Source organism: Halichoeres trimaculatus, unplaced genomic scaffold (assembly GCF_033239565.1).
Source record: "Halichoeres trimaculatus isolate MK-OKI-2021-1 unplaced genomic scaffold, fHalTri1.1 fHalTri1_scaffold_7, whole genome shotgun sequence".
In the NCBI taxonomy this organism is placed as follows: Eukaryota; Metazoa; Chordata; class Actinopteri; order Labriformes; family Labridae; genus Halichoeres; species Halichoeres trimaculatus.
Genome location: NW_027437185.1, coordinates 12901417 through 12915187, shown reverse-complemented (window position 1 = coordinate 12915187; position 13771 = coordinate 12901417). Strand labels below are relative to the sequence as shown.

Here is a 13771-nt window from a genome sequence, read left to right as displayed (position 1 = left end):
AAAAAAAAAACTTTACTAAAAAAGTTACCAAAACCGCCCAGTGTGTCAAATATCATACAAAAATATATCATAAACAAAATGTTAAAGCAATATTTCTGGCTTTTTTTAATGGATCAGGCTTTACAGGGTTAAGTGTTTCAGTAGATAATTATTGGTTTTGCAGAAACTCTCACCTTCAAGTTGAATATAGCAAGAAAAATAAAAAGCAGCATGAGGTGAAAGTGTGGAAGAATGTATTAAGATACAGCCCATCAGTAAATAAACCAAAAACTTCAATATGAAGAAGGCTACAGACTAAGAACCTGAAAGGGATGTTTAGGATCACAAAACCTGTCTAAATTAGTCAAAGGACATCATCTAATTCACAAAGCATGATAAAAAACATCCCAAAAAACTGGACTGCAGAGCAGATAAGCGTCTCTGTGCATCAGTGTGCGTCAGCTCACACTTTATTCACCAACACTTGTGATAATTTCCCGTTTAGTTAGAGTTAAATATTACCTGCTGAAGGCTGATGGTAGCTATGCCGCAGTTTTAAGAAAGTGGGTTTTGAAGGAGAGAAGTGAGTCTGAGTTTTGAATGTTCAGTGGAGTTCCAGAGGTTTGGGGCAGCAGCTGAGAAGACTGTCGCCAACAGTTCAGTGCACGGTCCTGGTGATGGGGGTCAGGAGGTTAGCGTCCAATGATCTGAGATGGCGGCTGGGGGAGTGGCATTGTAAGAGGTCTGCAAGGTATGGGGGGAGCGAGGTTATTGAGAGCTTTGCAGGTGGTGAGCAGGATCTTGAAGATGATTCGATGTTGGACAGGGAGCTAGTGGAGGTGCCGGAGAATGGGTGTAATGTGTTCACGGGAGCGGGAGTGGGGGAGTAATCGAGCAGCTGAAGTTTTTGAAAGTCTGAGGAGAGGAGGCCATAAAGGATGCTGTTGCAATAGTCCAGTCTTGAGGTTATGAAAGCTTGAATAAGGGTTTCGGTGGCGGGAAAAGAGAGGGTAGGGCGGAGATGTGCAATGTTGCGGAGGTGGAAGACGGATGTTTTCGTCATGTTCCTGATGTGTGAGTTGAAGGAGAGCGTAGAATCCAGGGTAACACCAAGGTTGCGGATAGAGGAGAGGAGGTGACTATGACAACATATCTGATTATAAAGTCTACTGTTACTCTGATATTACTTTTACTATTAAATCATGGGTAAAAGGAGTTACATCTGTCTTGAACTGAATCCTAAATGAAGTGATGAGGACTTCCCTTTTCTATCCAGCTCATCGTGTATGTGGATGGATCTTTTGGTAAAAGTACACAGTGCAGCATTGCACAGACAGGAGATGTTGCAGCTCATCTCTTCACAATCAGGTGTAAACAGGAGCAAACTGCAAAGAGATGCAGGCTCAGTGGCTGTTTTTGCACTTGAATGTCATTACAGCAATTTACCTTGTGAATAAGACCTTGAGACAGAGCAGGTAGCCCGGCCAAATGATGCACCACTCTTGGTACCATTAGCTGCTGCAGTTCATTTTGTATGATAGTGACTTCAAGATTGACGAGTGTATTTATCTGTGTGTGTGTGTGTGTGTGTGTGTGAACATCTTCAAGAGCTCCAACAATTTTGTCACCTGCTGCCTTTAATCATATTCCAAGTGTGAGGTGGTAAAATTCTCTCTGAACATATTTTATCCTCCCAAGCCAAAAAAGAGCTGTTGATAGTTGTTAGTTGTAGTGGGAAGCTGCACAGCGTATCATTACAACTAAGAGGCCAAGCAGCTAATTCTAGGGTTCCTTCATGAAGACAGGCTCCTCCTGATTACGCCTCCACTTCTCACTGATCTCTCTCAAACACACACACTGATGAGGTCTCGCTGCGGGCCTTTCATCCATCTCACCGCTCAGTACAGTACTGTTTAAGAGAGCTGGAGGATGTGTGTGCTTGTGTGTACGGTCTTCATATCGAGTTCTGTAAGAATACCATTACACAGCGTGTGGTTAGTTTTCTGTAACGTTAAGCATTGCAGGGGGATAAAACTACTAAGAAAATTCAACATAGTCTGAGCTGAATCAACAAAACCTTAAGCCCAAAGCAGAAATAACTAGTATCACACTGCCTTTTTCATTTTGGAAAGGCAGGTTAAAAAGCAAAGTGAAGAGAGAAATGCTAAAAAAAAATGTTTTTTAGGTGAATTTCTTCCAGACTTTATTTCTTGATATCTAATGTAACAACTGCAACTTGTACAGTTCATAACTACAAACTCACAGACAGGTGCTTGGAACATTACTCTCAAGTGGACAAAGTTTTATGGATTGAAAAGGATGTTTGAAAAATATCAATAAACATTGATTTTTGACGAGCTGTTCTCTCAGTAGCTATACCATCAGGTTGAACCATTTTCAGCCAGCTAGAAACAAACTCGCAGTAATAAAAAGTGTCTGAAGTTGTTGCTGCATCGTTGTCCAGTCTTTGGATCATCTATGGGAAAAAATGATAATAAAAAATAGAATATGAGCGGAGAAAATATAGAGGTTCAGATTTTCTGCATCTTATTCTCTGTGTTTGTAGAGTCATACAGAAAAAACAAAACATCTCGCTTACAGCTTTAGCTTCTCGTGCAACACTTGTTTGTGCAGCTGTGTTTGAAAGTGTTTAGATTTACTTGCTTCCAAAAAAGATTATCTTTGAAAGTGAGTCTTATAGAGTCAGAAGAAGAAAAAGCAAAAGAGGAGCTGATCAAAATCCCCAAACTTTAAACTTTAACCTCCTACGGCTTTGGTGTGTACCATAAATTACTATTGCAGTCAGGAAACAGAGTCACCTTCATGACTTTGAAAACTTTCAAAGCTTTAGGCATCATAATGTGTTGCTGGCTCATTAATCTTGCAGTTTGCACCTCCACGTTGAAACACTAAGCATCAGTTAGTGTTGATAACCTGTGATTTGTGTTTTCCTTTCAGTGTCTGTTGGCTATGAGTACGAGACATGTCCAGGAGTTATCCAGTGGGAGAGGAGGACTGCTCTGATGCAGGGATTTGAACTGGTCCCCTCAAACTTCGGAGGATGGTCCCTGGACAAACACCATGCTCTCAACATACACAGCGGTGAGAGCAGACAACACACGTCTTCTCTTTCAGCTTTTGTTGTGATCGCTCATGAAAAGCAGGTGCATAGACCCTTTTTTCCCAAATGCTGTCATGACTTCAACATATTGAAAGCGGTTTTCATGGGTACAGGAGAATTCTTCCTCCCCTGACTCAATCAAATACCATGCATAATAAGTAACTCTCACAATGCTGCTCCCAGAGCGCTTTATAATAACACTTTACTTTGACATTCATAAAAGAACGCACAACAACGCAGGAAAATGTCATGTGTACCTCGGAAAAGATGCATTTCTCATGCAGCCCTTCGAGTAAAGACAGCTTCGGTGCAGACTGTGCCAAAAGCCTGCACCATTTGAAGACCAGCCCTACAGTAACATGAATTAACAGTGAGTATTCATACTGAATCCTTCTCTTCTTTAGGAATCCTTCACAAGGGAAATGGGGAAAACGTCTTCCTCTCCCAGCAGCCTCCCGTCATCAGCACTGTGATGGGGAATGGGTTTTACCGCAGCGTGCCGTGTAGTCCCAGCTGCAGTGGAGCTGCTCGGGACATGATGCTGTTCGCCCCGGTGGCCCTGGCTAGCGGCCCTGACGGCTCTCTCTATGTGGGGGACTTCAACTTCATCCGTAGGGTCCACCCTGATGGATACACCAGAACCATACTGGAACTCAAGTGAGACTCATGTTTGCTTTAAACCCATGAGATTAGAGTTCAAAAATCTTGATAGGCATCTCCAACGGTGGATTTCTGCACATTGGATCGACTTGAGCACAATCAAAACACAATTAGCCGAGCAGATATGGGTTAGTAAGGCATTAGCCTGGTTGGCATTAGCATGGTTGGCATCTGCGGTTGTGATCTTTTTGATCTCAGTAGAATACACTCTGAAGTTTGTTTCCATGTAAAGGCTGAGTGTACAAGGTTCAGACATCACAGACTCTAATCTACCTCTTTAGAGTGTGAGAGGCTGAAAGTCTGTGGCGTGAAACAAAGATTTTTTTCTGTGGATTATGACGATGATATCTCCTACCGCGCTGCAGGCACTACATTCTCTATTTCTGTATTTTCTCAAGCGTAGAATCTCGATGGGATAGCACAGTCATTTGTCCTGTAAAGTGTTCTCCTTATGTAACTTTACTCGCTTCTTCTCTGTTGTTATTGTATCTCTGACTAATATTTCTGCTTCAGACGGGGGTTTCTTAGTGTCTGTATTTGATACTTCCCAGTCCTCTGAGAGCGAATGCCAAAAGGCTCCTGTTGGGGTTAATATTTAATGTGAAGCTATGCAGAGAAATAAATCAACCCTAATCTCACTTTATTGGAGAAAATGGACTCATTGTAGCATATAAGACTCACAGTGGCTCTTGTTAGCGTCATAAATGATTGTTTTTCTCTTTCCTTTTCTCCTCTTCAAACACTCCTGTGGTGTTCATTATCAGGAATCGGGATACCCGGCACAGGTGAGAACTAATAATTAATACCTTCTTCATGAGCTTCTTCAGCATGTATAACTATATGACTATATTGACCTGACATTACTTCTCCCCACAAACACAACAACCACACAATCTGCATGCACTCAGGTTGAAATCAGATCTGTCAAATCCTTGTTTGAATTTCACTGGGCGATATGAAATACCTAAATTGGAAATCAGCCAAAATGTCAAGGATTTTGTGTTTTGTGGGATTACTGGAGGTCTGATTCGAGCATGCAGCAATTCACTCAACTCCTGACTTGTACTGAAAGCCTGAGGCCCCGTATGGCCTCCACATCATCTCTGGCCCAGAGCCTTGATAGCGGTATGAGAGCTATACACCGTGTTCAACAGAAGATTAGACAGATGTTATAGGCTCTGTGTGTGTACTTGTGTGTCTGTTTGCCTGTGTGTGTATGTGTGCTGCACTATCAGGAGTTATGTCGAACTGGTGGTGCGTGTGTCCTTGTGGGTGTTTGTGAGAGAGACAGAATGGGTTTATCCGATTTGAGAGGAGAGAAGATTTTTCAAGATGCCATATCTCTGCGATGCCAAAGTTTCTAACCATGTGAAAAAAGGAAAACCTGGAAGGGTTTTTTGTGGTTGCACTGATTGGGTGGGTGTAGCCACAGAACAGTAGGTTAGAAAAGGGCTTACCAAACTTTTCAGCCCTCAACGGATCGATCAGTAGAAAATTAGACATACATGTGCACACACTTCTGTGTTTCCTGAATTAACTCGGCTTATCCTGGCTTAGTCACCTCAGGGGTTTTATGGCAACAAAAAGTGAAGAAAGATGATTTTCTATAAGCATTGTTTGACATAAAATTTAACTCATGTTTATGTTTATATTTTTACGATGACCAACAAAATATGCAATTCAAAAAATTTTTTTTGATATTGTGAGATGTGTCACCCCCTATCAGTGTTTCCACTAGTCTTCAGTATGTGCTGGTCACACATTACTCTGGAAAGGTGATTATTTGCCAGTGTAACAAACATAAACAAAAACTGTATAGCGTGGTTCAGCCATTTACCATTGTACAGTTTTGAAGCCAAAATACCACCATCACAGACGCCGCCACTGAAGCGGTTGTACAGCCAGAGTCTGATCAGTAAAGACTGTGAGGGATTCTGGGTGACAAAAATAATAATTACCATAGTCTTATAGTCTTATCACTTCTCTACCTCCCGACATATTTTACAGTCCCCGAAAAAAATACACAAGAACAGCAGCTGTCAATCATCGTTAAATGTGACATAAAACCTTGTTTTTAACCTCTGATAACTACTGAAAATGAAACTTTAAAGAAAAAAAGAGGGCTTGAATACAAGGCAGCCAAAAGATATCTTCAAATCACCACAACAATTGGACGTGAGAAAAAATTTCTACAAGGTGTATTCATTTTTTGAAGTTTGACCACAGCCCATCTGGAATGACTGGAGAGATTAATTTTTTGACCTATACTGCAGCCAACCACCTGATGGAGCAGTCTTGTGGCAATCTCACTTTGAGCTGAGCAGTTCTTTAACATTCTAAAGCCGCGTTTCCACCAAGCAGACCGGTTCGGTTCGTCTCGGTGCGGCGTTTCCACTGACTCACCCCGGGACAGATCCCTAAAAACCAAGACGAGCCGGCCTACTTTTTTGGCACCCTTCCATATGGGTGCCAGACTGAACTGATCTGCTCTCGAAAGGTGGAGCAACACACTGCAGACCGTTGATTGGTCAAAGGAATCGCCACTTACCCTGACAGTGGCTGCATTTCTCCTGGCAGCACACAGACTTCTCTGAAACTAAGTTTGATTGCACTTTGTATCAAAGCGCTACATGCTAATCACAGAGAGGATGAAATGCTGCATGTCTTCCATCTATGCACTTTGTTTACTGTGTCGCGTTTTTCTTCTTTGTTGGATTTATTAGCGGGGTACACCGTGTAGTGCTGCTACAGTGTCACGCTATTGTTTAACAGCTGTGGTTTTCGGCATCCGGCTTACACGCCGCCTACCACGAGAGGGCACAGTTTGTGGTGAAAACGCAAACGGGATCAGGCTTAACTGTACCAAACCGTCCAAAACCGTACTGAACCGACGCAGACTGCTTGGTGGAAACACAGATTATGGTAACAACACACAGCCTACGGACAGCTTTATTTTCATTTTCTAGATGAAAACAATGCCAAACATCTCTAAAGGCCAAAAGATGCCTTTGGCCATCTGTGCTCGTTTACATCCAGATTGCAGAACATTACAGCATTGATACAGGCGCCATTAAACAAAGCTATCGTCCTAGTTTAAAGCAGGTGGCTTTGCTACAATATAGAAAAAAAAACCTTTGATTTTATTTTGAGTCTGATCACCTGATAATTGTAGCAATGACTCGCAAAGGTGACCACCTTTAATCATTTATTCCCCTTATCCTCAACCTGGAGGTCATGAGATAACTTCTGGGGCTTGTTATTGTGGTTGTAGATTGAAAAAGAGAAACATTAGGGATGAAATAACATATTATTTCCTGTATCAGTGGCACAAGCTGTATCTATACTGTTAATGATTAGCAGTGTGTGAGCGGCAGAACCACTTCAATTAGCGGCCTTTGTGTTAACACACAGGCTGCATTGGGTGTGTGGAGCAGGGTCTACCACACAAACCCACATTACCAACTCAAGAAAGAAGGAAAAAGCAGTCATTTATTAGACTCAACCCACTCATATCCAGTGAAAAGTAACAGTAAACAGATCAAATGTTTAAAGCTAAAGTAAAGGCTAAATCACTGAAAATCAGAGCAGACCAGGTCTGACAAAGTCTTCTTAAACCAAATCAAATCACCTTTATTTGTAGAGCACTTTAAACACAATACAGTTGATCTAAAGTGCTCTGCAGCAAACAAACAGGGGAAAGCAGAAAAGCAAATGATAGAAAAAATGCTGACAAAGGCAGATAGAGAAGGTAAATTGTATAAAAAAATAACTTTGAAAATCACAACAATTGTCATGGCTGCAAGTATAATCATTTGCACTGCAATGACCATAATTAAAGCAATACTACACCTGTTATTTATGTATAATAATAGTAACATTAAAAGCTGTTATTATGATCATTACTGCGATCATTACCCTTGTCATTACCATTGTCATCATCTAGCAAAAAAAGGAAATGATTGAAAGCATGACAGATAGAGACGGCTAAAACTACTACTTGACAGCCCAAAGTGTTCCTATCAATGTTTCATCTGCCATAATACTTTGAAGTTATTTAATCTTCAGCTATAACAGTTCAAAGGGGCACATTTAAAACATGAAAGCTTGTGTCAGTGAAGGGGTACTTCAGTTAATCCCACCGAGCTCTGGGGTACAGCTCCAGAGGAGGAAAAAAACACTTGGAACCACTGGTCTCAGCCCATTACAACTGGATTCTTCTGAAGGCACTCTGGATGCCCTCCTCTCACCCTGGAGGTTTCTTCTTCAGTTCCTGTTTCCTCCTTCTTCTTTTTTTCTTCCCACAGCAGCTTTTTACCGTTAGCAGCATGTTAGTGTTTCTCTTTCATTCTATACTATTGTTCTTCCAAGTCAGATACATTAATTATTCATCCATATTCAGCTTTCAAAGCTTTTCCCTCCACATTCTTCCCAGCAAAGTGCCTATCAGCCAACAGGGCTTCAAAACAAGGTGCTCTCTGAGGGGAGACAATATGGGATGTGCTCACTGTAAAACCATTGTCTGTGCTCTCCCTTCAAGACTTTGAGCGAGGAGTGGAGCAAATAGGGGAGGAAGTCCTATATGGTGCTACCTAAGAGCCCAGACAGTCGATTCAGAAAGTAGGCTCACCATGGCTATCAACTCTGATCATCATTTTGTTTTTATGCGGCGATGGAACAAGGGAATCGAGGGCAGAGGGTTGTTTGTGCTGTTGTTATTATTGTTCATTTCCCCTCCACTGGATAAATATATTTAGAGCGTCTGAATGAGTAAAATAACAGGTGAGGAGACTTGTTATCTGTTATGTGTGCTGTGCTTTGCTCACGGTAGCTTCAGGACGTCCACCAAATGTGATATTCTGCACTGAGCACACTGAGCAGTGGCACACTTCAAAACTCGGTGAATAACTCTCTTAGGATCAAGTTTAAATTATGTATGTGCAGTTCAGTGCAGAGCTCTGTAAACAGTTATGCACTTAATGGACTAGATGACTGACAGCAGCCTTGCCTGTGTTGTGGTGTTTTCCTTTCTTGGCTGTGAGAAGGTTCAGGGTTATATCAGAGAGAAGTTTTCTCTTTGAAGGGAAGGGTTAGCTGGGGCAGAACATTGTCACAGTGTGCAATTGCTGTCCAAAGCAAACTGGAAACAACAGGAATCAGCAGCCTGCAAGAAAATATAAAGTACTGAATAAACAGTGTCTCTAGTTTAGATTTTAAAAAGTGTAAATGTACTTTTAATTGAAGGAGATACTTTCCTTGACACTAATATTTCCCTTCAAGGCTTTTCCATTGACAACAAGTAAGAACGAAAAAAGGCATTTTACGGTTTAATTGGCTGGAAGCCTTTGACCAGACCTGGCTGACATTAGAGATCATGGTACGAAATAATTACTTGGCTCTCAGAAAGTAACAGTCTTGAAATGTATCCCAGTCTTAGTTTATTCTGCAATAACTGTATTCAAGCCTGACTAACAAAACACGGCAGACGATAACAGAGGCTTAATGTAATTACTGAACTGCAGACTATATGTTCTGCAAAAAGTCAAGTCTTCTCTGTGCAGCTAAACACCCATGGGGCCAAACTCCTCCTACACAAAGTACAGCATGCAGCTCACAGTCAATGTAGGGGTAAATGAAGTCAGTGTACACAGTGTACTAACCTAAGCCTGAGGCTTACACTGAGGAAAAAGGCCAGCTTTATTAAAACACAATAAGAAGTCTGTTTCATGGCTCCTCCTCAGCACAACATGCTGTAGCCTTACACTGAATACACTCCCAGTGCACCACCCTGTTCTGAGCCCACTTCTCATAAACCAACAATAGCAACTTGCACAATGGACAATCATGTTTCCACGTGACTCTTTTGACTCTTTTCAACTGCGAACAAATTTAGCTTTGTGAATGTTCTAGGTTAATTTTAGTTATGGACATTCTTTTGTACTCCCTTTTTATTGTGTTTCCTGTATTTCCATTTGCTCCAATTTAAGTTTACCATGTTTTGGACCACATTCTGTAGCAGTCCAGGAAGACAAAAAGAAAAACAAATATTTTGATTTAATCACATATGAAATAAAAGATATGTAAATCATACAAACTCACTTTTTAATCCACAACTTGACTTGGGCAACAAAATATCTTCCCATCTGAATATTGTTCAAGGAGGGTGTAGCAGTCGTACTATTTAATAAATGCGTGTCTTATGTCATAATAAAGGGAGCACTTGTAAAATGTATTTGGAGGTGTCAGTCTTGGTATTTCTGTCACTGGCTTGAAGTAATATCTCAAGTATTTTTTGATGCCTTTTATTGCCAAGCAACATCGAAGTCCCTCAATTAGGGGACCTTAAGGGTTTAAAAGGTTAATGCCCATTGTTTGTTCAGGGAGTTTATCCAATGTGTACCCTCATAACTAAGTAACACTGTCACATATTCTAAACCCTTTGAAATATGTGGCTCATTCAGCAGTCAGTCTTCTATAGTCAGTTCAGAAAAGGTTATTACCATTTATAAAGGCTTTATTATCTGTTTGGCCCTAAGGATACCGTTAACCTTGTGAACATTAAGTATTTCTGCTGGTTTCAAGAATAGTTTACTATGAATTTAACTTGTTCATAAATTATAAAATCCTTCATCACTCCTACTGGACCCCAAGCAGAAAGGCTTTACTCAAACATAGAAATGATGATTTATATTGGTACTGTCATAACAAAACGGGAACATTGGTTGACATGTTGTATGGTTGTGAGATGGTAAGGGACTTTTGGTATGAAATACAGTCTTTTATAAATGAACTATATCATATATCTCTGACCAAAAATCCAGCACTATGTATGTTAGGAATTGTGCCTTGTAAATTTGAGATCTGATCTCACCTTCATCATTTAAAGACTGGATACACACACACACACACATATATATATATATATATATATATATATATATATATATATATATATATATATATATATATATATATATATATATATATATATATATATATATATATATATATATATATATATATATATATATATATATATATATATATATATATATATATATATATATATATATATATGTACACCTTTTTTATACCTTTATATAATATATATATATATATATAAAGGTATAAAAAAGGTGTGTCTATATATATATATATATATATATATATATACCTTTTTTTAGCTAATGGAGATACAGGGAGGGTTAGAGGGTCAAGGGATGCTGTAAATTTATCCAAGGAATTGTCTTGAAGTGGTCATATATTTGACTAAATTTTGGACTAAAATATCAATAAAACAAAATTAACAAAGAAAAAAAAAATTAATTTGACCTTTTATATTGCCCCTTAACTAATGGTGGATCATATTTTGAGTCGCTATATTTCATTGAAAATATGTTGACCTCAGTAAAACCTGACTGGGTCATCTCTACAGCTTGAAATATTTATTCTGATCTTAGTGCTCCAACAACATTGTATTTAAAAAAAAAATCCTTTTCTTCTCTTGGATGGCACATTAAAGGGTTAAAAATTAAATAGACTTCATATCCCTTGCATTTGAAAAGTGAAAGTTAAAGGGTTAGCGTTAACTATAAAACTTTTTCCCTGCCACAGTTTTTCATGTTGTTTGAATGCAGTATGTGAAAGTTGTGTCAACATGCGACTCCGCACTGGATTCTAACTCTGCAGCAACATCCAAGGCAGACCTATCACTGATCCTTGAATTCATAACACTGTTAACACTTTTTCATAGCAAACCTACAAATACAAAGTCTTTTCTAGATGCTGTGGACATTTGTGCTTTTGAAATAAGAAGGAATTCATCTTGTAGTCGGAGAACAGGAAAAGTATGAGACTCCTGGAGCTGCTCAGTTTTTGATATTCAATAGGAACAACCTGATGCTTGTAAACTGCTACAGTTCAGCTCGTGTTGTTGTCTTGTCAGTAACACCGAGAGAAAAATAAGTTTTCCTCAACGAAGCTGGTTATACCTGGTTCAGAAGTGAGAGAAAGAGTGTGAGAAATAAATGCTTCGCTGAACAACACTGATAGTGTGTAAGCTGTCATTCCTGGGTCATTGAAAATGCAACCAGAGAAGAGCATACAATTACATGCACATGCTTAAAAATGTGTTTAATTTGTGCCTTGCTTAATGCTAGACTAAGTGTGTACTTTAACTCTCAACAGCACCAGCCCCGCTCACAAGTACTACCTGGCTATGGATCCAATGGGAGAGGTTCTTTACGTGTCTGACACCAGCAGCCGCAGAGTGTACCGGGTGAGGAACCTGGGGCAGCCCAAAGATCCATCTCGTAACCTGGAGGTGGTGGCCGGGACCGGGGAGCAGTGTCTACCTTTTGACCAGAGCCACTGCGGAGAGGGCAGAAAGGCTACCGAGGCTGCACTCAACAACCCTCGAGGTAAGAGATTAAAGACACTACATCTAATGAAGTCACCTCGTCAGTCAGTTCGCAGTTGCTGCACACTGTTGCCATGAGCATGAATTACATTTACAGTCTCACACCTTGAGGCTGATCCATCAGGATTTGGGATCAGTAGTCAAAAATCAGTATTTATGATATTTCAGACACCTAGCTGCAGGATTAGGATTTTTCTGAAGGTCAGAAGATTTTTACTGAAGCAGCTCATCACTCTGATGCAGAATACATTTACATTTCCCTGACTTCATGACAAAAACTCAGGTAGTCTTCTTGTATGTGATTCACTCACCGCTCTATTTCCGACCCGGCAGGGTGCAGAACATTCAGTATCAGAGTTGGGATCTCTGTGAGATGGACTGAAGCTACTCTCATCATTACTTAAAAAGTCACTTTAAGACTCCCTGCAAGTTTTTCCGACACACTTTCAACACTGCTCACCTATCATATCATCAGAGAAGACATCATTCCGTTTTTGGTCCTCATGTCCGCCTTTAGATCCCCTTTCTGTGCTGTCTTTTAATGAAACCCACAACCCTCTTAAATACCACCATCCTCAGAAAAACATCAGCGACTGACTTTCCAGATTATGAATCATGTATAACTGTGAACTCCTCATGAACTGATGCTCCATTTCATCAGACCAAAGATAAATCAATTACAGTTCTGTCCCTCTGTGTCTGAATCAGGCCTCTAACTCAAAGTGCTGGCTTTCTTTCTCCTTAAAAAGTATGAAGTGTCTTTATTTAGGGTTTCTGTTTTCTAAAGCATAATAAGTGTTACCGTTGTGTCTGAGTCCTGTGCTGTGTTTTCAAAAAGAATGGATGTTTTGTTCTATAATAATTAGCGAAATAGCATTTTCTCTATAAGCGCTCCTTTATAAAGACTTTCTGTGGCACTGAAATAATGCTTAATTGGTTCAAGAACCCTGCTGTGTTCTGCCACAGAAACACTCCACACATCCCCACCGGCAGCCTGCTCTGTTCACATTAGGAAGGATAGACTGATGGATTCATGCTGCTTGTACCTCTTACTCAACCCTGTCATCATATTTTTTTTTTTGAACATGAGTTGATTTAACCACTTTGAAAACTAATTTATCCACAACTCAACCCAATTATAATGATTATTATTGTTGGTCAAAGGTACTTTTAATAAGGTGGTAATTATTCATCATTTTATTTTTCTTTAATGAACTAAAAAACACTGGTCAGATAAAATGATAGTAGTCCACTTTTGTGTGCCAAAGCGCTCCCCCACCTGTTCCCCAGCAGACACCCTGGCATGTCACAGCAGGGCAAACACCGGTGTGACTAATAAAGCTAATAGTCATGGCAGCGGTTCAGTCAGGTATTCCAGTTTCAGGACCCCGGATTTGTGCTTTTTGGCCCCTTGTCATGGCTCACAGGGACTCTTTGGTGGAGTGAATCCATCGTTAGTGTTATTACTTTCACCTGGCCTCTTCTTACTACAACAAGTCCAAGTGTTGTCTTCACAAATAAGCCTTCTGCTGACTGCAGTCCAATTTATTCCTCACCAAGGATGTTTAATGAGTGACACATCGCAATGTTACATC

The 13771-nt window shown here is 40.1% G+C and overlaps 1 protein-coding gene across 1 annotated transcript in view; it reads left to right on the top strand.

Moving 5' to 3' along the window:
- tenm1 (teneurin transmembrane protein 1) overlaps positions 1 to 13771 on the top strand; it is a 206940-nt gene that overhangs the window by 140238 nt on the left and 52931 nt on the right. The window contains exons 19-22 of the mRNA XM_074674832.1: positions 2938 to 3081; positions 3505 to 3757; positions 4525 to 4545; positions 11945 to 12177. Of these exons, the coding sequence (XP_074530933.1) occupies positions 2938 to 3081; positions 3505 to 3757; positions 4525 to 4545; positions 11945 to 12177 (651 nt within the window). The remainder of the gene's footprint in view (positions 1 to 2937; positions 3082 to 3504; positions 3758 to 4524; positions 4546 to 11944; positions 12178 to 13771) is intronic.